Source organism: Heterocephalus glaber, unplaced genomic scaffold (assembly GCF_053883595.1).
Source record: "Heterocephalus glaber isolate CG9 unplaced genomic scaffold, H.glaber_assembly_v1.0 deba00001457, whole genome shotgun sequence".
In the NCBI taxonomy this organism is placed as follows: domain Eukaryota; kingdom Metazoa; phylum Chordata; class Mammalia; order Rodentia; family Bathyergidae; genus Heterocephalus; species Heterocephalus glaber.
The window spans coordinates 43,611,371-43,636,577 of record NW_028258305.1 but is presented as its reverse complement, the minus strand read 5'-3'; the positions used below and the strand labels follow the sequence as shown (position 1 = coordinate 43,636,577).

Sequence of the window (25,207 nt, the reverse complement as noted above, 5' to 3'; positions counted from 1 at the left end):
GCAGGGGGATTATAAATTTGGCCTTAGTCTGGGGAATTCAGTAAGATCCTCTCTTAAAATGTAAAATTTAAAAAGGGCTGAGGATGTAGCTCAGTGAAAAGCCCCAGGGTTCAATTCCCGGTACTATGCACACAAAAGAAAGTACCCACACACACACACAAAAAAAGTTAGTGAGATATTTCCATGTGTGCATACCTTACCAAATTTAACCTCTCCTTCTACCCTGCACTCCATCACATATCCTTCTCAATCACTAGTAATTACTAGTCTACTTTCAAGGCAACTTTTTTAAAGCTTCCGTGTATGAGAGAACATAAAGTACTTGTCTTTCTGCATCTAGTTTATTTGATTGACTATACTGTCCTCCACATTCATCCATTTTGCTGCAAATGACAAGACTGCATTTTTTATGACTATATAATATTTCATTGTGTATATATACCACATTTTCTTTATTAATTCATCTGTTTATGAGTGCCTAGGCAGATTCCTTGTCTTAGTTATTGTGAATAGTGCTACAGTAATCATGGGCATAGAGGTTATCTCTCTGGTGTGCTCATTTTACTTCCATTAGACATACACCCAGAAGTGCTACAGCTGGATCATACAGCTTTTACTATTTTGATGAATCTCAATACTATTTTCTATAATGGTTGTACTAAAACACATTCAGACCAAGTGTATAAAAGTTCATTTTTTCCATATCCTTGCCAGCAATTATTACTTTTTGTTTTTCTAGCCATTCTAATGGGGATAAGAGGGTATCTCGTGGTTCTCATTTCCATTTCATGATAACCAATGAAAGAGTGTTTTTTTCATATAGAGTACATTTTGGCCATTTGTATTTCTTCCTTTGAGAAGTATCTATTCAGCTCATTTTTCCATTTACAATTGGTAGATTGCCTGGGTTTTTTGTTTGTTTGTTAACTTTTTTAGTTCCTCATGTAGTCTTGATTTTAACCTTCTGTCAAATAAATAGTTGGCAAATATTTTTCTCTCATTCTTTAGGGTGCCTCTTTACCCTGTTGTTTCCTTTACTATGCAGAACCTTTATTTTAGATTGACATAATCCCATTTGTTACTTTTTGCTTTTGTTTTCTGTGCTTTTAGGGTCCTATCCATAAATCATCTGTTCCAATGGCTTTAAGTGTTTCCCTATGTTTTCTTCTACTAATTTCAGAGATTCAGGTCTTAACACTTAAGTTCTTTGGTCTATCCTGAACTGACTTTTGAATAGTGAGAGGTGAGTAAAGTTTCAATATTATGCACATAGAAACTTAAGTTTCCCAGTATCATTAATTATAAAGCCTGTCCCCTCTCCAATGTATATATTTGGCAGCACTTTGGTGGAGAATCAGTTGGCTATAGATGCACAGTTTTATTGGGGGCTCTCTGTGTCCCACTGATCTATTTATATATCTGTTATAATGTCAATCTCATGCTGTTTTGGTAACCACTTCTGTAATATGTTTTAGGTACTGTGATGACCTCACCTTTGCTCCTTTTAACTCTACATTGCCGTGGCTACTCAGTTGTCTTCTGTGCTTCCATACGAATGCTGGGATTGTTTTTTATCGTGCTGAGAAGAATGTTATTGGTATTTTGATGAGATTGCACAGAATCTGTAGATTGTTTTTGGTAGTACTAACATTTAAATAATATTAATTCTTCTAAACCATGGTCTTCTTCCATTTCTTTCATCAGTGTTTTGTAATTCTGATTGCAGGTTTTTTACTTCCTTAACTAAATTTATTCATAAATATTTTTCCTTGTTTGTTTGTAGCTATTGTGAATGGTACTTCTTTCTTAGCAAGCTCATTGTTGGCATATAAAAATGCTATTGATTCCTGTATGTTGATTTTGCATCCTGCAACTTTACCAAATTGGTTTTTCAGCTCTGATGGTCTTCTAGGGATTTTTTTAAAAGTTTTTCCATATACAGAATCATCACCTACAGATAATTTGACCTCCAACCACATTCCTACTTGTATGCCTTTTATTTGTCTCTCTTGCCTAATTGCCCTGGCTAAAATTTCCAGTATTTTATTGAACAAGAACAGTGAGAGTAAATGTCCTGGTCTTGTTCTAATCTTAGATGAAACATATTTAGCTTTTTCCAATCAATATAATGCCAGCTGTGGGTCTGTCATATATAGCCTTTATTGGTTGAGGCATGTTCCTTCTATAGCTAATTCTCTCAAATGAATTTTCTCAAACATAAGGAAGGAATAACACCAAACTCATAAAAACACTTGCAGAAAAGAAGAGGAAAAAACAGATCTCTTCAAACACAAATCAAAATTACTTCATTCTACAACCAAAGGCAGGTACTATAAAAATAACTACAGATGTACGATAGTTCATGATAGGCTCCTCAATCTCTCCTGAACACAGATGATAAAATACTTTTTCAAACATTACAAAATTGAATCCAAAAATTTTAAAAAACATTACAAAAATCAAGGCAGTGTATCAGAACTGACTTGCAGATCAAAGGAATGAACTAACAAATCTAGGAATATATACACACCCTTATCTAGTAAATTAATTGACAAAGATGCCAAGTAACTTAAAAAAGACAAAGTAACCTTTTCAACAAATGGTCCTATAGCTAATAGGTATCTGTATGAAAACAAAGGACAACTTCAGTCCGTAACTTGAACAACCTACAAAAATTAACTCAAATTCTTACCTTATATTGATATGTAAACATTTAATTAAAATGAATCACTGACCTAATGTAAGAGCTAAAACTAGCTGGCTGCAGTGACACATGCCTGCAACCTCAACTAGTTGGGAGGGTGAACCAGGAGGAAAACAAGTTAAAGGTCAGCCTGGGCAACTCAGAAAGAACACAACTCAAAAAATAAAAAGGGGGTCGGGGATTTAGCTCAGTGGTTTCGTTGCCTGCCGCACAAGCACAAGGACCCAAGTTCGATCCCCGGTACCAAAAAAACAAAACAAACAAACAAAAATAAAAAGGGCCAGACATGTAGCTAAATGGTACAGTGCTTACCTGGGATCAATCCCCAGTATCACCAAAAGAAAAAAAAAGAGGCCAAAATATATTTAATATTTTAAGCCAGGCGTGGTGGTGCACGCCTGTAAATTCAAGCACCAGGGAGGCTGAGGCAGGAGGATTGATCACCGGGAGTTTGAGGACAGCCTCAAAGGTTACATAGTGAGTTCCAGCTCAGCCTAAACTGCAAAGGAAGACCCTGTCTCAAAACAAAACAAAACGAACCTAGTACTATTTTAGATACAAAAATATATAAATATATTTTTTAAAAACAGACTTAACAAAGAACTTGTCTCAAAATACAAAAAGAAACACTACAGCACAATAACATTCAATCTGATTTCTTTTTAAAAAAAGGCAAAAGACTAACATATTTCACAAAGTATAAAGAGCAAAAGAGCAATAAAAAAAATGTTTAATATTACTAATTATCAGAAAAATACAAATTAAATCCACTTCTACACACACATACTAAAATGGCTAAAGTTAAAGATAGTAACAATACTATAAATTTAAACATACATTTACTATATGATATAGTCATTCCTCTCTTAGGGGTTTACCCAACAGAAAGGAAATTCCGCTTTCACACAGAAACACGTATACCAACAGTCACAGCATCATCATCATAATAGCCAAAGATTAAATCTCCATCTGATGGTAGATAAGTAAACTGAGGAACATACATACACATAAACATCAAGGAGTATCAGTGAGGGACTGGGGATTTAGTTCAGTGGCACCATGCCTGCCTTGTAAGTGCAAGGTCCTGAGTTCAATCCCCAGTATGGGGGGCTGGGGGGCAGATATCAGTGAGAAACAAGTAAGAACAAAATATTAGCACACATGACAGATACATCTCAGAGCATTATGCAAATTCAGAATCAGGCGACTTTTTCTGTAAAGGAGCAAAGAGTAAATGTTTTAAGCTTTGCAAGCCATAAAACTCCGACACAACTACTCATACATCTGCTCTTATAGCACAAAAGGAACCACAGACAATGCATTAAGAATGCCTATGGCTGTGCTCCCAAGTAACTTTATTTGCAAAAATAGGCCACGGGCTGGATTTGGCCTACACGATGTGGCTTACAGACCCCTGTGCTAAGTGAAAGAAGTATTTCTCAAGGAAACAGGTTAAATTTTAAAAGTCTTTGTTAACCTGATAGCATTTAGCCAACAGCTAAGGCTAAATACTAAGACAAAGAGAAAAAAGTCAACATAGCCAAACAAGGAAAAATTACCTGTGGATCTGGTCTTGTCTACTAGAGCGAACTGGAGCTAATCCATCTATTTCATCAAAAAATATTATAGAAGGTCTCATCAAATATGCCTAGTAAAAAGAAAGTAAATGTTTGTTTATTGTAGTCATTTTCACTTTTTAATTTAATTACTGTATTTTCTTAAAAAGTAATATAAGCAAACAGTACAAAATGCAGCAGGTATGAAAGAGTACATGCCAAAAGGAAATCTCTTTACCATCCAAATCAAACACAAGGGATCCTCCCAGTAAACAACAACCATTTTCAGTTTACTCAGTTTTCTGAACATATTTAAACATACAAACGGAAATAATATTTTTAAACATGAAAGATATCATACTACACACATTCATTTTACCACGTGACAATTTTTTACACCTGTTTGCTTGGTCTAGTGTTGGGGTCAGAATCCAGGGCCTAATGTGTGCTGTGCACATACTCTACCACTGAGCTACACTTCCAGACCTAGCATATATATATCTCACAATTAGCTTCAATATAAATGAGATTTACCTTTACCATTTAAAAAAGTTGTAACTATCAGCAATTTTTTAAAAATAAAAGCAAATATCTCATCTAGCCCTACTCATCAAGCAAACAATGATACAGCCAGGGATTTAGCTCAGTTGTTCTGCCGCCTGCCTCGCAAGCACCAGGTCCTGAGTTCGATCCACGGTACCAAAAAAAAAGAAAACAATGATCCAGAAATAAAATGTTTAGATAAAGAAAGCTACATGACTTAATGCTTAAATGAAACAAAAATGTACTTGTATCCCCCAGCATAAAATGACTACAAAGTACAATTGTCAAAAAAGGTTAAATGACCTCACTGGACAATACTCCAGCATTTCCCAGCTCTTCCCTCTTCTATTAATGTTATTTTGTATTTATATTCTTCCATTATTATTAACTGCTCTTGAAGTGTTCAGATAACTGTTTGATTTGCCACTAGTCAATGAACATGTTCAAGGTAAACACTGTACCTATTCTTCTTTCTAAATATATTATCTAGAACTTAGTGGTTATTAATAATTTTCAATAAAATTTAAAGTGTTTAAACAATTACAAAGGACTTTCATAAACAACAACTAAATCTGACACTCAAGAAATGCTTGAAATCATTTTGTACTTTATATTTATTTTCTTAGGCATAATCACTATGAACTGAACTGCCAAATATGATAGGCTCCCTTCACTAATTCAAATAATCATAAGTAAATTTATACTACAATTAATTTTTATAAAGTGAAGAGTAAAAAAAAAATTTTTGAGACAGGGTTTTGCTATATGGTCCAGGCTGATATTGAACTCCTTAACTCAAGCAATTCGCCTTCCTTAGCCTCCCAAGTAGCTGGGTCTACCATGTGCCTCCATGCCCAACTTCAGAAAATAACATTTTTTTGGCCAGGGATTTAGCTCAGTGGCATTGCACCTGCCTCACCAGCGCAAGGTCCGGAGTTCAAGCACTGGAACAAAAAAAAAAAAAAAGAAAGAAAGAAAGAAAATTACATCTTTAAAGTTACTCTTGCCAAGTATAGTGGTACATGCCTATCATCCCAATATTTGGGAGGCTGAGGCAAGGGGATCAGCACAAGTTCGAAGTCAGCCTAGACCACATAGTAAGTTCAAAGTCAGCCTGAACTACATAGTGAAACCCTGTTTCAAAAAAGAAAACAAAATTAGGGCTGGGGATTTAGCTCAGTGGTTTCGCTGCCTGCTGTGCAAATGCAAGGACCCAAGTTCGATCCCCGGTACCAAAAAATAAAAACAGAATTAAATAAAAGTTACTCTTAAATACAAATAGTAGAAATAGCCTACAGAACATTCACTCACCTCATTCTACCTTTAAAACCATTTATTTCTGCAATTCTTCCAGCAACATATTGACAACTTGCTACATTTTAGATAAGCATCCCCCAGAGGTCCATGTCTTAATGACTTGGTCACCAGGATGGTACTTAAGTTAGGATGCAGTGGAACCTTTAAGGGGTGAGCCTAGTGGGAGGTTCTGAGCTTTGGAGGCAGAATCCTTGAAAAGGATTCTAGGACCCTGGATTCTTTCTCTCTTCCTCTTTAGCTTCCTGGCTGATGAGATGAGAGGTTTTGCTCTGCCATGCGCTCTTATATGATACACTGCCTCATCCGAGGCTTAAAGCAAAGGACACAATCAGTCATGAACTATATACCTTCCTTCACCATTGGCCAAAACAAACCTGTTATCTTTATAAAGTAATTATCTCATGCATTTTGTTACAGTGACAAAAACTAATATAGAACTCATAAAAATAAACAATATACTGCTTTGTGAATTTTTCCTCCATAAATATTAGCATCTTATGCCTGTACTACAGCAGTACGAACTCAATTCTCTCCATGATTCTGGTTGCAAACTGAACTGGAAGAGAACAGAATCAAATTGCTCTATAAGGTCAACATTGAACCTAACAACTGAATCTGATTCTGTTCTTGTCCAACTCAGTTTACAACCAGAATCATGGAAAGAAGTGTGTGAACTAAGGTACCACTGTATTTCCTCAACTGGATTATAATCAAACAATTATACAGATTATAATCTAACAATTACACCTGGTTCCTCAAAAGCACCTAACATGGTCTTAATATACCTGGAAGATAGCTCAGTTTAACTGAATCATCATAAATATTCAAAAGACTAGTAAAACTGCTATCGAATAGAATCAGCCTGCCACATCCATGGGTTCTGCATTCAGATTCAACCAAGGATTGAAAATGTTGACGGAAAAACAACTGCATCTATATAGAACATACACATTTTTTCCCCTTGTCTTTACCCCCTGAACAATACAACTATTTACATTATATTAGGTATTAGTAATCCTGTAAGAATTTAAAGCATGCTGAAGGATGTGCAGACTCTATGTAAATACATTATTTTATACACAGAACTTCAGTATCTGTACATTTTGTGTCCTCAGGGATCCCAAAACCCAATTCTCTACGAATGAGGACGGTTGTACCCCTAAAGTATATAATTTGAGATTTTTGATCCCAAATTTCATGCACCAATTAGAAAATCTGCCTCTTCTGGTTCTAAAAAAGAAACTGTTGAATTGGTGATTGTTCTTACCTGATCAAAAAGGAGCCTGAGTTGCCTTTCAGACTCTCCAACCCACTTGCTCAAACAGTCTGCTCCTTTTCGCATAAAAAAAGCCACCTTTTTATCTCCTTGACTGCATTCATTAGCTAATGCTCTGGCAACTAAAGTTTTACCAGTGCCAGGAGGGCCATAAAACAAACAGCCCCTAGAGGAATAAAGAATCAGAAAAGGTAAATTAATGTTATCACCAACGATAACCAATTTAAAAGGATGCCCTTTCCCTATACAATTGTGGGTTAGTGTATACTGTAATTATTAGGCATTGATAAAGCTCTTTCCTGTACATAAACAAAAGTTTCACTTTGCTGAAACCTCAGAGAACCAAGCTTGGGTAGGTAAAAAAGTTAAAAGTACAGAGCCATTTGGCAAAATTATCAAAATTGTTAATATTTCCATATGACCCACAAATTTCAAACCTTAGAATGTATCACATAGAAATACTCAAAGTGGAGCGGCCTGTACTCCCAGGCACTTCAGAGGCTAAGGCAGAAAGATCACTGGAGCTCAGGGGCTTGAGGCCAGCTTGGGCAACACAGTGACCTCAAAGCCAGCCATCTCACACAGTGAGATTCTGTCTAAAACAATAAAACAAAGTAGAAGATGACTCTTCAATAAGATTTTCCATGGAAAATAAGAATCAAATCTGAATAGAAATTACTCCTCAGTGGAAGTATTTATAAGCTTAAATCTAAGAGTCTATATTGTATACCTTCAGGATATTTTTATTCTGCCCAATTTTAACATAATTTTTCAGCACTTTCTAAGAGCTCACTAGGTAACCACCTAATGATGAGGCACGATCTGATCATAAAATTACTGTAAATTGTCAAGCTTACCCTGTCCTACTTCAAAAATCCCTATTCACCATATCAACAAAACGTCCCAATAAAATTGTGCTTCCAACACTAAACAATGTAGCATGAAACTAGATGCTATCAGAAAGCCAAACTCAGGAAAATCTGTTTGGGCAATCCAGTTCTATATTCACAGCCTATATAAAGAATCTCTTCTTGTACCTGATTCCTAAATCCTCAAATGTAAATGTCTGGAACACACTTTACAACATTCCTTACCGTGGAGGTTGAATTTTAAATTTTTCAAAGATTTCTGGATACAAAAGTGGGAATACTACCATCTCCTTTAGTGCATGAATATGATGGCTCAATCCACCTATGCTATCAAACCGCACCTTGGAAAAATAAGAAAAGTCTTTATTATAAAATAATTTTATGTTTCATAGAATTTTCTAAATTAATGAAATAGTTTTATGATTCAGAAATACTTGCTTGCAGCAGGAGTTTTGGACATAATTATGTACAAATAAGTATACAAAAGTAAAACCAACAATAGAATTCAAGTTTACATTTCAGTCCGGGCAAATGAAGTACCCTTCTTTAGATGCACAACTCAGGAACAAGATCTCCAGAATATGTTACATCGAACAGTTTGAGTGGCCCTCAGAACACTATGTATCTCAGGCATTCTCAGCGAGGCAATATTGTCTCCACAGGGCAAAAACTGGTTCAGGAGTAAGGCAGGAAAATACTAATGACTGCAATGATGTCTGGCCGGCAAAGACTCAATCTAACCTGGCAAAATCTTATTCTTTGGCCAGGCACAGCACCACTTGCCCATAACCCCAGCACTCGGGAGGCTGAGGCAGGAGGATTGCCATGAGCTCAAGGTCACCCTCAACTATACAGTGAGACCCTGTCTCAAAAAACAAAACACACAAAAAACCATATTCTTTAATATTTAGTATCTCTAATTAGGGGAAAATTTAATTTTTCTCAATGGGACAACAATGATAAAACAGCTAGAGAAACACTGATCTATCACAAGAACTGTTCTTTTCAACTGCAACAGTTGAAACAGCTAAAAGACTTTTGTTACAGTACTGAGAATGTTTTATAATGAATATGTTATCATGAATAGAGAAATCCTGAGTAAATTGGGAAACAGTGTAAAAAGTCAAATGACCTTGTGCATGATGCCAGACTTGAAGCAATGAGTTCTTCTGACTGACTGGCAGACACATGGGAATCTCACAGAACAAGAGAGCAAGGCACTGATAAACCAAACAAGCAATGGCCATAAGGTAAAGGCCCACTGAGAAAATGTACTATTTTCTAGGGATTCTGGACATATTTAATACTCTGAAATTTCCTTAGGTCCTTATTAATAAAATAAGACAAACATTTTAAGCTCTAAATTCAGAGGGAAATTGTTAAAAACTTCATTTGTAAAGAGATATGCATCTCTATTTGATAACTTCTTTTAAATCTTTCACATAAATATCAGTTAAATTATGTTGTATATAGAGATGAATGGGAACAAGAAAAAATATCGAATAAGTTTTTGGTTATGCAGTAATCTTGTTCCAAAATAAGGTACTATTATTAACAGTGAGAAATAATCATGTGCTCTACATCCTGTGCCTCTTTTGATGCCACGAACTCTCCTTGGGTAGATTCATCCATTTTCCATCTTCACTCTGATAACCTATACCTAAATTTCTAGCCCAGACATTTCTGCCTTAATGCCAAACCTAAATAACTAACTGCCTGTTAAGTTACTTCTTGTGGCATGCCACTAACACATGTAAAATGTTTACAACTAATTAAACCATCTTCCCACCTCACTATTCCTCCTCTTATGTACCTTTCTTCAGTAATGCAGGTACTGCTATCCAACCAGCCCAGCCATTATCTAGTCACTAAGCCAGAAACCTGTATAATATCACCTTGTTTTTCTTTATCATTCTCCAAAGGCGATTAACCTATCAAATTGTTATATTTGAGTTCACTCCTCAATTTCCTCCATCCATCTCCTTCTTGTCACTGTTACCTTACTTTCCACCAGGACCATCATTGTGATTACTGGGCTGCACATGACAGCTAAACCAATCTCTGTAAAGCAGCCTCCCTTCCTTAAATTCAGTAACAACTCACAGCCAGAGTGAGCCACCTAAAACAAAAATCGAATTATAAAACTAAGCAGTTTCATACCATAGTCCGTGCTGTATCATGGTTCATGGGGCCTTGCCCCTCATAACCCTCTCAGCCTAATTTACTGTTACATGTTCTAATTACCCTGAAATGAAAAACCCGACTTACCATGTGTTGCTACAGGAACAAGGAAAAACTTTTTTTAAAAAGCTACTTGTTGAAAAACATTTACAAAACTTACTGATTTGTCAATGTTCATTGGGTCAACATCAGCCAAGCTGGCACCCACTTTCACTCTTTCTCGGAGAATACCACTAGCCAAGTCTTCTGCTCTGAAGTTCATAGGCAAACATCTGAAATTCATAAAAGTCCAAGTTAATAGCATTAAAAGTTTCATCCTTTTAATGTCAAAATAAGTTGAAATATTTGATATATTTTCATCTTTCTGCTTTTTCTCATAACCCAAAAAATAACATCAATGAATTTCACATTCATATTCTTTACCTGAATTCAACTGACCAAAATTAAAGTTATTCTTCGATAAAGCAAACAAGATCACTAAATATATTTGCTCAAAATGTTCAAACTGTTCCAATTTAAAGAAACAACATAATTGATATCCCATATTAAAAACAAAACAGTTCTAGATCACAGTATCTTGAGAAAAGCTTTATCATCTGCACAACTACCTTAACAGAGGTATCTACCTCTCTAAATCCTACGCTGCATTATTTTAACTGTAGGATCCTCTGAGAAAACTTTCTTTGGGTAATGCTATGGTTTAGCTGCACTTTGGCTCCCAAAAAGCCACCCCAGTGTGGGAAGTTTGGTCCTCAGTGCAGTAGTGTGCGCAGCGGGGCCCGGCCAGGCATCTTCTCTCACTGGGGACACATCCTCAGAGAACTCCTGTGAGACCAGCTAGCTTCCAGCCTGCGTCTGTAGCTTCCTTCCTCCCCAGGGGATCTCCCCCTCCTGCGTGGGCACCTAACATGATCCATCTGTCTGTTATGATGTGATGCAGCTAAGAGGGCCATCACCAGAGCTGGCATTATGCTGTATGGATTGAATAGCTTCCAAGACTATGAGCTAAGGAAATCCTCAAAGATTTCTTTCTTTTTTATCTTGAGACAAGTTCTTGCTGTATAGTCCAGGCTGGCCTTGAACTCATTATGTAGACCAGGTTGATGTCAGACTTGTGGAGATTCTCCTGATTCAGGCTCCTGAGTGCTGGGATTACAGGCATGCAGCACCATGCCTGGCTTCATTATTGTAACAGAAAATACAGCCGTACAGGTAAACACCAAAATATGATATAAATAGCCTTAACAAACGATAGCTTCGCCAGGCAAAGTGCACATGCATGTAATCCCAGCACTCTGAAGGCTGAGGCAGGAGGATCACCACAAGTTCGAGGCCAGCCTAGGTTACCTAGAGAGGTCAAGGCCAGCCTGAACTATATAGTGAGACCCTGTCTTTAAAGAACAAAATAAAACCCCACCAAAAAAACAAAAAACTACCTTCTATGATGAATTTAATGTCACTGACATTTCTGAGTCCTAATTTATAGCTTTAAAAAATTTTTCCAGAGTAAATTATCAGAACAGTTCAGATTAAATAGTTTTTAAATTCTTTTATTTCTTTTTTTGGGGGGGGGGGGTACCAGGGATCAAACTCAGGACCTTGCACTTGCGAGGCAGGCATGATGCCGCTAAGCTAAATCCCCGGCCCAAGATTCTTTTATTTCTTAATTCAAGAGCATCTCTTTAACCCAAACATCATCAAACTTTTAACTATGAAAATAGTTTTTAAATGTAATCAGTAGTAAGTTCTTTTATTTCGATTTTAGCTGGGTGCACTGGATTGTGCCTACAACCCCAGCTACTCAGAAATAGGGCCTAAGGTGACTTGGTGGTAGAGCACGTGCCTACTTATGCATAAGGCCCAGGATTCAATCCCCATCCCTGCCAACTTTAAAAAATGCTATTCAAGAGGCTGAGACAGAATTTAGGGCCAGCCTGGGCAACAGAGTGAGACAATACACAGACAAATAAACTCTTGCGTGATCTTTCCATCATCCGGAAGGGATTCTTTTTAGCATACAATCTACACCAACTCAAGCCTGAGCCAAGACCTGCTCACTAAACACTTGATATTTCTACAATACATACATAAGGCCAATTATAGGAATACTTTGCTAAATGTAAGCTTTTTAACGCAATTTATTATAAATATGAGCTAGAAATTAACTCAATTTTTAAAAAATGAATTATTTGACAGTTTGATTATTTATTAGACAAATACAGACACTTTCTCTGTGGAAATCTGTTGAGGTTTCAGTGAGCCATGAAATAATTAGTCAATTCCCCTAATTCGGCAAAGAACACTAGAAGTAATGAACAATAAAAACAAAGCAAACTTTTCCAAGAAAAATCCAAAGGCTCCTGAGATAATTCTGTCAGAAATCATATCCTGGGGCCGGGGACTTAGCTCAGTGGTTACGCCTCATGTCTCAAAAGCGCAAGGGCCCGAGTTCAATCCCCGGTACCAAAAAAAATGAAAGAAATCATATCTTAGTGTAAATGCTGTATTATTATAAAACCAGCCTCATTAAATGAAGGTGGGCGAGAGGGAGCATTCAAAGGAAAAGGTGGCTGTTGCCACACAGGATGGGAAAGCCTCTCACCCCTTGCTGTCTTTCCTTTGCCTCTCCCACATTACTTACTTAAGCATGAGTACCTACAGACTAAGCAATTTAGGAGACATTTCCCAAGTTTAGATTTCGACTCTACCATCTAAAAGCAGAACCAATCACTGCATTACTCAAGTCTGAAAATACACTGAACATCCACGTTAGGAAAATGCCAATACAGATAAGAAACTTGTGCCCCCAAAACAAAACTATTCTTCCTTTTACCTAACATAGAAATAACATTAAAAAGTTTATTAACCTATTTCTTGCTCTTGCCATGCTCTTTGATTTCCTCCTTTCAAAGCGCTCTTCATCAGAAGACGTTGTGTCACTGCTATGAATGGCATGCTTCTTTCTTCTATTGAAAACAGCAAAGTTAACAGCACAGTAGCAAGTGGCTTTTAGAAACACAGTTTGTCTTCATCAGCTCATTATATCTCATCAGCATTAAATCTTGGACTAGTTCAGAACATTCAGCCAGCAAATACTAAGATTTCTGTCCTCATGCAGTTCACATCTAACAAAGTATAAAGATTGAAAGTTCTCCAGGGAAAAAGAATAAAAGCAGGACAGAAGTATATAATTTTTCAAATACAGTAGTTCAGGAAGGTATTCAAACAAATTTAATTTGCATCCAAATGTACAGAATATCTATCACTTTTATAAATAACGTTAGGGTCACAGAAGAGAAAGCTTCCCTGTCCCAAATAATCAGAAACAGCCCAGACACTTAAAAAACTACAGAAAATAATATACTTGTTTATAGGAATATAGACTCTCACTTTCCACTTAAGACACTTCTACCTTATTTGAATTTTAAAAAGTAATAGCACAGCATGGAAGGACACATTTGTAATCCTAGCGCTCAGGATTACAGGCCGAGGCAGGAGGATCACCCATTCGAGGCCAGCCTGAGCTATAAAACAAGTTCTAGGCCAGCCTACACTACACAGCAAGACCCTACCTCCAGAAAATTAATTAATTAATTAAAATTTAAAAGTCTTATCCAGGTCTTGCAGTGTTTGTCAAAAGGAACATGGTTCAAATAAATCAATTCAGTTCTCCTCCAGTGTATGCTTCTATATGCTCTTGAATGACGTTCAGATACCCATCAGTGGATTGGCCTTCATCTCCTTTGCTTAGGTGTGCAAGCCCTAGATGTTACTAAGTTTTGTACTTACTGTAACTATTCAAGCAATAGTATCTAAGCCACTATCCTATTAAAATAAATTCTGCCCCACCACTGAAGAGCCCAAATGGGGGGAGTTTATAATCAGTATCAAGCTAAAGTAAATCCTAAGAAAGAGTACTTAATAAATGGCAAATCATTATACAATCCATGACATTTCTAAGATAACTAGAAAATACTATCATAAAAACAACACTAACCCAGGGTGTGGTGGCACGCCCCTGTAATCTCAGGCACTTAGGAGGCTGAGGAGGATCTCCAAGAGTTCAAGACCAACCTGAGCTACACAGTAAGTCCAAGGTCCGCCTGGACCTCAGGATCCTCCACCCACCTCACCTGGGCCCCACTAAATATGTCCCACATCCATTGTCTCCCTTTGGCTCTGCTATCACTGCTCTCCAGATGTAGTGTTAAAATTCAGTCCCTTGCTCTGTGAACTTAACTACTTAACATACCAATTGTTTCACTTCAACTTCATCAAGACCTAGTGCTCAGGGTACCCATTTACTCGTAATCTACAACTCCTATTTTTGCTTAGTTTTTGTCCTCTCCAGCCTCAACCAGAAGACCTATTATTGCCCTAAGGAAATGACTGCAAATGATAACGCAAATAAATAAGAAACCCAAATAAGCTTTCTGGTTAATATATAACAAAAGATACAAACATACACTTGATTGTTTTTCTTCTTTCAGCTACTAAAGCCATAATACTATATAAAGTAATAAGGCTAACAATGTGTTTGCTAGATTTGTAACATTTTAGGTGAAATAAATATAATAGTAATACCAAAAAAGCAGAGTACTTAAAAGGAGAAAAGTCATATATACAAAAATTAACCCAAAATTGATCAAAGACCAAAATATGAGGCAAAACCATAAATGCATAGAAGAAATCATAGGAGCAAATCTTCACAACGAGGGATTCTTTTTACTTTTGAGACAGGGTCTCACTATGCAGTTCAGGTTGGCCAGGAACTCTCGGTGATGCTCCTGTTTGAACCCAGCCTGGGTAACTCACTGACTTAGTGAGACGCTGCCGAAAAAATAAAAAGGGGCAGAGGAGTGGGTGCTGGGGTGCTGAGGATGTAGCTCAGTATAACGGCCCTGGGTTCGATCCCTGGTACTGCAGGAAAAGGAAGAAGACAAAAAAGGAACTTTTCTAATTCAATGATAAAAAGACAGTGCTACTTTAAAATGGGCACAGAGCCGGGGATTTAGCTCACCGCACCTGCCTTGCGAGCTCAAGGTCCTGAGTTCGATCCCCAGTACCAGGGGAAAAAAAAGGAGGGTGGGCACAAAATATGAATAAACATCCGGGGTTGGTGGTGCACACCTATAATCTCAGCACTCAGGGGGCTGAGGCAGAGAGTTCGAGGCCGGCCTGAACAATATTGCAAGACCCTGACTCAAAGAATAAAATAAAAAATAAAGAATAAACAATTGTTGAAAGGAAGATATAAATGTCCAATAAGGACATGAAACAGTGTAACATCATTAGTCATTAAGAAGATGAAAATCAAAGCCATATGAGCTCTGTCTGCAGAGACCTCCTGGAAGTAACGATGCCCAAGGGCAGCAACCTTCCCAATGTCCAGACACTGAGTTCTAAAAGTCACTGTCCAACAAATGGAACTGGGTCTCCTTAGAGAAACAGCTGATGCACAGAATACACATGATGAGTCTAGTGCATGTTCTAACACCAGAAAATAAAGCAGTGCTCAAAACTGAAGAGGATAGAGCATGTCAAAGTGACACAGGAACCAATCTGAAAGAGCTCTCAATGGCCAAAGCAAGAACAATCTGAGCAAAAATAAACTAGTCTGCCATTATAATCCAAAGCATGAAATAAATTTATATGACCCCATAGTGATATAAATTAATAATTAAAGCCAGGCATGATGCCACATGTCTGTAATCTCAGCACTCAAGAAGCTGACGCAGGAGGATTGCTCCAAGTTTGAGCCCAGCCTGGACTATATATCAGCTGAAGGACAGCCTGAACTGCCTAGTGAGACTCTTAACTACAAAAAATTTAATTAATAAATTGGATGAAAAGCCAACTTCCTCAAAAAAGAGATGAAGTTTAATTCCCAAACCTGCCTCTCCCTAGTTATGCTACACTCAGTAACTTGATCTCTACAAGAGACCACAGAAATATGCAGTTGTAGCAAGCATATTACTTACATCAATTAAAAAAAAAATAGGCAGACTGGGAACCTGAAAGGTTAACAGTCACATATAGCATCATAATTATTAATCATTAATAACAAAACAGAAAGAAGAGAGGATGGAAGGGAAGAAAAACACAATTTGTCTCCTATTCTCTCATGAACATATTCAATATATTTCCTTCTTTTAAAACCAAACAAAATGTACCTGATATGGCTTCTTCTTGCTGGAGATCTGTGAATATCAAACAGTGTGTTTTCCCTCTTTTTTTGATGAGCTGGTACTAAAAGAAAAAAACAGGATAAGATAAAAATAACTAATAATAAATTAACAAGGAGTATTAATAGGAATAAGACCTAATTATGTGAATTCCAAATTGTCTGAAAGCATATAAAAAAAATTTTGTGTTCATGAGTTGTAAGTAAACATTCTAAATAAATGTTAACTTAAGTATCTGGGACTCTGAGTTAGACAAAGATTTCAAAGGTATAATACCAAACGCCTAAGCCATTAAAAACTTTTTTTAAAGAAAGGAGTACAAAAAAAAACCTATCCAACAATCATCCCCTATGAAAACATCAATTTGAATGACTATCCACACATGAAAACACCTTCACAAGAGCCAAGGAAAACAGTTACAGTCATAGTACCTGGACACAGCAAAATAAAAGGAAAATATGCATTGGAAGGGGTAGGAAGGTGGGTTTTACTTTACCCAGATTGACCCTCCTCCAATCCCAGGCAGCACACCATGAATGGGAATACAATTCACTTAGAGAAAGAGAGGCAAGCACACACAGGATTTTGCCTTCATCCCCAGTGTAAGTCCTGCCCAAATAAAGTTAAGTATCAGCAGGACTCCTCAGACCAACTCCAAACTAGTACAGGCGAACTTACCTGGTAGACTCACCCCAGAACCAGCCACTACAAGACGGATTCAAATTCCAACCCACAACACTGCTATCCAACTATACCAGGCTGGCGCTCCAAAATCCAATAGCGACAGGAAGGCCTCAGTAGCTGTGGGCTTCGGCATTCCTGGATGCTGCATGAGTCTCAGCAGCCATGGTGTCGGGGTGTACCCCAGCACTCCACCAGCAGAGGTGGCTGTGGAGCTCTGGTCCATCACTAAGTTGATAGTCTCAGTTAGGGTATGTCCTACCACTGCAACAGGTGCAGTGGTCATGGGCTTAGTAACCACATCAAACAATCTGCCCAGTCAAAACCTCTGGACATGCTCACAAAGATGTTCTCAGACACAGTCAAGCTATGAAGACTACATCAATACACAGACATGAATGCATGACCACAAGGATCAAGAAAAATCAGAGAAATAATACAGCCTTGGGCCGGGGATTTAGCTTAGTGGTTCCGCTGCCTGCCTCGAAAGCGCAAGGTCCCGAGTTCAATCCCTGGTACCAAAAAGAAAAAAAAACAATACAGCCTTAATGGGACCTGGAATCAAGACACCTGGAAAACAATTCAGTAGAGGAAAAAAAAAAAAAAAAATCAATCTCCAAGAATCAAGAGGGAGCTGACAGAAAAACTAGAAACTACAGAGAAGCTGGAGAAATGAAGTACACATAGAGAAAAAGAACAAAGCATTGTGGAAAGCTAACCCTCACAGGCTCATAGGCAGGGGGACTATAGTCTCCAATAACACAAGGTACTAGTGAAGAGGGTCAGCAGCTCAATGATAAAACAACAGACCTCTGGCCTGCAGCACTAGCTCCAAGACAAGTCCAGTTATTATGAACTGCAAAAACAGCATAGGGTTTTTTTTCTGAAAGTGACTCCTTTTGCATGGCAGACTAGAGGTGGGGAAAAAAATAGAGTGCAGTAGCCACCGTATTGCAGAGTGGTTAATCAGGAGCCATTAGGGAGGGGGTTAATTGAGCTACAGTACAAGTATAGAACAATTATATCAGGGTTTCTGTTGTCACCCTGCCACAGTGACTGTGCGGAATTCAGCCACAAGAGGCAGTCAAGAGTGTGTAAGCTGCAAATAGATACCCTAAGGAGTTTAAGCTCAGGTCAAAGACATGGGTGTTCCACCCTCCAAGATGAGAAACCAGGCAGGTCATGCATGGCTTTGAGAGTGAGCTGGGTCTGAAAGTGCTGGCCCAGTGGATTGCCTGAGCCCCCCACAAACACACCCATCCTGCTGCCTATACCCAACACAGAGCTCAGTGGTCCATTTCTTTCCCCACCTGCCAACACAATCAGGTGCAGCCTTAGCTTAGACAGTTGTCACGGCCTAGGGTATACAGACAGAGGGGCCTCTGGAGCAAGGGGCACTTCACAAACCCACAGGCCAGAAAGCTATGTGACAAAGCCATGACTTGGAATGCAAGTAGGGACACGGAAACTGGGAGCAGCTGGAGTGAACAGTCATAGGAAGGACACCACTAACCAACCACGCCCAACAGGAAAGGCAAGCAGGACTCAGCACTGTACATAAAAACCTAAATGTAGAAACAAAGTTGGTTTTAGTAGTGTCTCACTACCCCTGCCCCATTTCTGGTAGATTCCAATACTTCACAGCCTTGAAACAACTCATTCAAAAACACAGAAAAATATTTTTGGATTCATTTCTCTTTTTCTTATTGGTTTTTCTGGAGGTTGGGGGGGAGTGAGAAGGTTTTTTTGTCTTTTTCCTCTCTTAATATTTTTCTATTCTTTTGCTTTACTTTTTCTATCTCTGTTTTATTCTTTTTATTATTTGTTATTTGCTGTTGCTCTTATCTAATACTATTCATTTTCTTTTACTCCTTAATAGAATCCTCTCACTTTTCTCTCTCATCTTCCTTTTCTTATTTTTTAAATTTTACTTCTTTTATTTTCCCCTTCTCCACTTTACTAGAATTACTATTAAGATTTATTAATCTTTAGATATTCAGTTGATTCTGTTATTGTTGGTAAATTCATTTCTTTTGTTAATGGTTATATACTTGCAGCATTTAACAGTTATTATAGGTCAATAGTTGGTTTATCTTTGTGTCTATATTACAATCAAGATTTCTTTTCTATTGGTCAAGGTGGTACAGTGATAGCTTTTATTGGTTCTACCGGTATGTCAATAACCAGTGTGTCTTTGATTCTGTTATTGTTCCTGATCTTGTTGCCACTGACAGGGTAACATAATTATTGCTATTTATTGGTTTTTACTATATATGCCCATATCTAGTTTATCTTTGTGTCATCAACAAAGATGCTTCTGGAGAACTGGTTGCTAGGTCAGTTACACTGTACTCTCCCGCTTTCAGAGTAATAGAAGAGTTCAGACCTTAGGACACAGGCAAAAGCCTAGTAGTTAGCCATGCTCAGGGCATACCACTAGAACACTGGAAAGCAGACACTAAGGAGATCTCCTCAACAGCAATGAAGTCTTTCCACTATAAATGGAAACACACAGACACAGACACAGACACACACACACACACACACACACACGCACAGAAACAGAAACATAAGAAAACAAGGCAACAAAATGCCACCAAAAACTTTTGATTTCTTTCCTTCCTACTGATGCCCCATGGATCAGATTTTGGTGTTGACCTCCAAAACTGATCCAACAGGCCTTGAAGTAGGTGGGGGGTCGAAAGTCAAATAGCTTAATTAAAAGACAAAAGAAAACAGACCAACAAGGTGCTCAGTGAACTCAAAAGAACTTTTCTATTTGCCTTAGGACTTACGTGGAGAAAGTAATAAACCTGATTGTGAAAATTATATTTTCTTTTTATGAAACAAAAAAGATGATATAACTAAACAGATAATGAACTTTATAAAGAAAATGATCAGTGAGCTTACAGGAGACACTAATAAAAGGCTAGGTGAGCTAAACTAAATGATTCAAAACATGAACAAGTAGTTTAGCAAAGAATTCAAGTCCATGAAAACATATCAAACAGAAATCCAGGAGGCAAAATTTCCACTAAAAGCATGGGCAGCAGAAGTGACCAGAATGAGGACAGAGTGTCAGAACTAGAATACAGTGTTGATGCAGATGATCACACACTCAGAGAAACTTTAAAAACGGTAAGAGAAAATAGAAAACAGATCTCACAACTGCTAGATGACACAAAGAAAGTTAAGATTACTGGAATTAGTAAAAAATCGGAAGACAGCACAAATAACTGCTTACAGAAATAATAGCAGAAAACTTTCTAAACATTGGGAAAGAATTTAACATACAGCTAAGCAAGGCATATAGAACCCCAAACAGCCACAATCAGAAAAGAACTTCTCCACAACACATCATAGTCAAAATCCCAGAAGTCCAACACATGGATAGAATCTTAAAAGGTGTTAGAGAAAAACAATAAATCATTTATAGAGGTAAAACCATTGAAATTACAGCAGACCTCTCAACAAAAATTTTAAAGGCCAGCCAGGACAGCTTGAAGACTTTCAAGCCCAAACAGAACATAACTTTTTCCCAGGGACAGTAGCACATGCCTGTAACCCCAGCATGCAGGAGGCTGAGGGACAAAGATCACTTCACCTTTGGGGCCAGCCTGGGCTACATGGTAAGCTAAAGGACAGCCTGAACTATACAGCAAGACCCTGTCTCAAAAAACAAACATACAAAAAATTTTTTTAAATTATAAAAACTAACCTTCAGCCCAGATCAATATAATCTACAAAACTATCTTTCAAAATTGATGGAAAAATAACGTCTTTCAATGACAAAGAACACCTTAAGAAATTCATGACAAGCCCAGTAATCCCAGCACTCAGGAGGCTGAGGAAGAAGGATCCCACAGAGTTTGAGGCCAGCCTGAGCTACATTCTGAGTTCAAGGCCAACCTGAACTACATAGTGAGATTTTGTCTCAAAAAACCAAAAAAAAGGACCGGGGATTTAGCTAAGTGGTTCCAGTGCCTGTCTTGCAAGCGTAAGGTCCCAAGTTCCATCCCCAGTAGGCCCCCCCAAAAAAAAGGAAGAAAGAAAAAGAAAAAAAGAAAAGAAATTCATGACAACCAAACTAGCATTTTCATGGGGCATGGCGGTGCATGTCTATAATCCCAGCACTTGAGAGGCTGAAACAGAAGGACTGCCCCAAGTTCGAGGCCAACCTGAGCTACAGAGTGAATTCAAGGGCAGCTTGAACTACATAATAAGACCATCTCAAAAACAAAAACAAAAAATTCTCAAGGATATCCTAGAAAGAGACAAGTCTAATGGAATGAATATGACAGGTACGGTAAGCAGTTAAGCAGAAGGGAATAAAATAAAAAGAATGAGCAACAGGAAAATAATGCCATGACTAAATATATCAGTTCAGTTCAGTAATAACTCTCAATATGAATGGTCTCAACTTCCCACTCAAAAGACACAGATTGGCAGATTAGATCAAAAAACAAAATCCAATGGCATGCTCTACATAAGAAACACACTTAGTTCAAAAAGAAATTCACACACACACACACACACACACAAATTCACAGACTAAAAATTCAAAGGATGGAAAACAATATTCCATGCAACAGGAGCCCCAAAATAAGCAGAAATAGCTACGCTTTTTTTTCAGACAAAGTGGACTTCAAGCCAAAACTGATCAGAAGAAGCAAAGAAGGTCATTACATACTGGTTAGGGGAAGAATTCAATGGCAAGACATAACAATTATAAATATATATGCACTCAACACTGATGCACCCAACTTCATAAAACAAACATTGCTAAACATAAAAATTCAAATAAACATCAACACAACTATGAGGCCCTCAATACCCCACTATCACAAATAAATCAACTAGACAAAAAATCAAAAAAGAAAAATCAAAGTCGAACCAAACCTTTAAACAAATGAGAATAGGTACCTACAGAGTATTTCATCCAACAGTAAGAAAACACACATTCCTCTCAGCAGCACATGGAACTTTCTCCAAAATGACCATGTACTACCCCACAAAGCATGCTTTATAACAGCACAATTCATAACAGATAAATCTTACAAGTGGCCTAAATGTCCATCAACAGAGGAATGGGCGGGGAATGTAGCTCAGCAGCACAGCACCTGGCTGGCAAGTGCAAGGCCCTGAGTTCCATTCCCAGTACCAATCAAGGCAAAAAAAAAGATGAATGGGCCCAGGGATTTAGTTCAGCAGTTCCACCCACCCCCTGCCTCACAAGCACAAGGACCAGAGTTCAATCCCTGGTATCAAAAAAAAGATGAATGAATAAAGAAAACATAGTCTTCATATACAATGAGCACTACTTTGTCAAAAAGGAGGATAAGCAATATATCTGATTCGCATGAAAATGTATACACCTTGAGACTATAATGTTAAGTGAAATAAATCAGTCATAAAAGCTTAAAATAGTGCATAGTTTCTTATATAAAGTCTCTTATACAAATAGTCTCTTTGGTTTTTTTTTTTGGTACTGGGGATCAAACTCCGGACCTTGCACTTGTGAGGCAGGCAGAGAAACCACTGAGCTAAATCCCCAGCCCTCTTACACAAACAGTCTCTTATTCAAGAAACCCAAAATATAAATAAAATGCAGAACATAGGATCGTTTGCAAACAGGAATGTGACCAAGCAATAGAGAGGGGGAAGGATCAGAAGGGGAGGAGAAAGGATGAAAAAAGAATTAAGAAGTGTCATGTACATGTACCAACTCCCCACAGGAATATGATCATTGTGTATTACAAACATGCACTAATAAAAACTAAAAATGGGAAAAAAATAAAGATATGATAGGGCCGGAGATTTAGCTCAGTGGTTCTGTCACCTGCCTTGTAAACACAAGGACCCGAGTTCGATCCCTGGTACCAAAAAAAAATAAAAATAAAAAAAATAAAGATATGATATATACCCAGAATATATGAGAAATCTCAGTCAAACATATAATGCCAATAGGAGAATCACAAATTCAAGCCCTCTGTGGGCATCTTAGCAAGACCTTCTCTCAAGATTAAAAACAAAAAAGAACTGGGATGTAGTGCAGTGAGAAAGCCTTATGTTCAATCCCAAGTATTCACAACTCGTCAAACAGAAAAGAAATCACAAAACTCAATAATAAGAAAACAAGCAATGGACTTATGGACAAGATATTTGAGTAGATGCTTCCTCAAAGATATGCCATTGACAAATAAGCACATACAAATATACTCGATATCACTAAGGAAATGCAAACTAAAACTACAATAAATAATCTAATCTATTAATTAAATACACTGACCACACCAAGTGCTGACAAGGATATGGAGTATATGCTCTTATTGAAAATGGTAAAATTGGACTGGGGATTTAGCTCAGTGGTTCTGCCACCTGCCTCGCAAGCTCAAGGACCCGAGTTCGATCCCTGGTACCAAAAAAAAAAAAAAAAGAAAATGGTACAACCACTTTGGAAAACAGTTTGGCAATTTCTTAGAAATTAAACAATCATAAAACCCACCCATTACACTCCTTGGTATTTACTAAAAAAATGAAACACTTGCACACAAATGTTTGTAACAATTTTACTTCTAGTAGCCAAACCTAGAAATAATTCTAATGTCCATCAACAAATAAATGGATAAAAAAATTATGACACCACATTTGAGAGATTCAGATGAAAACAACACTGAGATTCCACCTCACCCCACAAAGAATGGCTGCTATCAAGAAATCAACCAATAACAAATGCTGGCGGGGGTGTGGGGGGAAAGGAACCAACCCATCTCGATTGCTGGTGGGAGTGCAGACTGGTGCAACCACTGTGGAAATCAGTATGGAGATACCTCACAGAACTAGGACTAGAGGTCCCATTTGACCCAGCTATTCCCCTGCTGGGTATTTTCCCAAAAGAATTAAAAGAATCATACCTGGGGCCCAGGATTTAGCTCAGTAGTTCTGCCACCTGCCTCACAAGCAGAGGGACCCAAGTTCAATCCCCAGTACCAAAAAAAAAAAAAGACTCATACCACAGTGATATATGTGCACCTATGTTTATAGCAGCACAGTGTGTTATAGCTAACACTTGGAAACAGCCCAAGTCCCCATCAACTGGAAACTGGATAAAGATGTGGGTTTTTTATACAATGGAGTACTACTCAGCCATAAAGAACAAGAAACTAGAGACATTTATAGCTATTCTTTTTTTTTTTTTTTTTGGTACTGGGGACAGAACTCAGGTCCTTGCACTTCAAGGTCAGTCAGCAGAACCACTGAGCTAAATCCCCGGCCCGAGACATTTACAGCTAAATGGATGCATACTGAGGCCATACTCTTAAGTGAAATAAATAGGATACACATGTGTAAATACTGAATAGTATCTCTAGTGTGAGAAACTGAAAGAGTAAATAAGGATTAAAATGAATAACTGATAATTTGAAATAAGAAGAAAAGGTCCAAAGGGGTAAGCGTGGTGGGAGGGGAAGGGGAAAGGAAAGAAGGGAAAGGAAAAATTATGAGAAAAGAAAAAAAATGGAAATGAAGTCTATGTAAATAGGGAAGGGTGGAGGGGGTGAAGGGCACACAGGTAATGGGGAAAAAAATAAGAACCAAGATACATCATGTACAGGTACAAGCACCCAATGATAAATGTAAATGTATTGTATCCTAAAATGTACCAATAAAAGAATTTAAGGAAAAAAAAAATTACGACAGCAGCTGGGGATAGACCTCAGTCGTACTGTCCTAGGAAGAGCAAGGCCATGGGTTCCATCCCCAGCAATACCAAAAAAAAAGATACATACTCAGCAATAAAAAGGAACCTACTAATGTTACATGCAACAATATGGTAGATGAATCCTTACAGTAATTATGCTAAATGAAAGACTGAATAATTCCACTTATACAAAATT

At 37.7% G+C, this 25,207-nt stretch overlaps 1 protein-coding gene across 19 annotated transcripts in view; it reads right to left on the bottom strand.

Annotated features, from left to right (window-relative positions):
• Atad2b (ATPase family AAA domain containing 2B) overlaps positions 1-25,207 on the bottom strand; it is a 168,161-nt gene that overhangs the window by 81,694 nt on the left and 61,260 nt on the right. For all 19 annotated transcript variants that reach the window (XR_015453239.1, XR_015453238.1, XM_087216627.1 and 16 more), the window contains 6 exons: positions 16,620-16,695; positions 13,314-13,412; positions 10,607-10,718; positions 8,491-8,606; positions 7,388-7,562; positions 4,264-4,352 (listed from right to left, as the gene is read on the bottom strand). Coding sequence is in view for 17 of the 19 variants with exons in the window: in XM_087216627.1 (XP_087072753.1) it covers positions 4,264-4,352; positions 7,388-7,562; positions 8,491-8,606; positions 10,607-10,718; positions 13,314-13,412; positions 16,620-16,695 (667 nt within the window). In the remaining 2 variants the exon portion in view is untranslated. The remainder of the gene's footprint in view (positions 1-4,263; positions 4,353-7,387; positions 7,563-8,490; positions 8,607-10,606; positions 10,719-13,313; positions 13,413-16,619; positions 16,696-25,207) is intronic.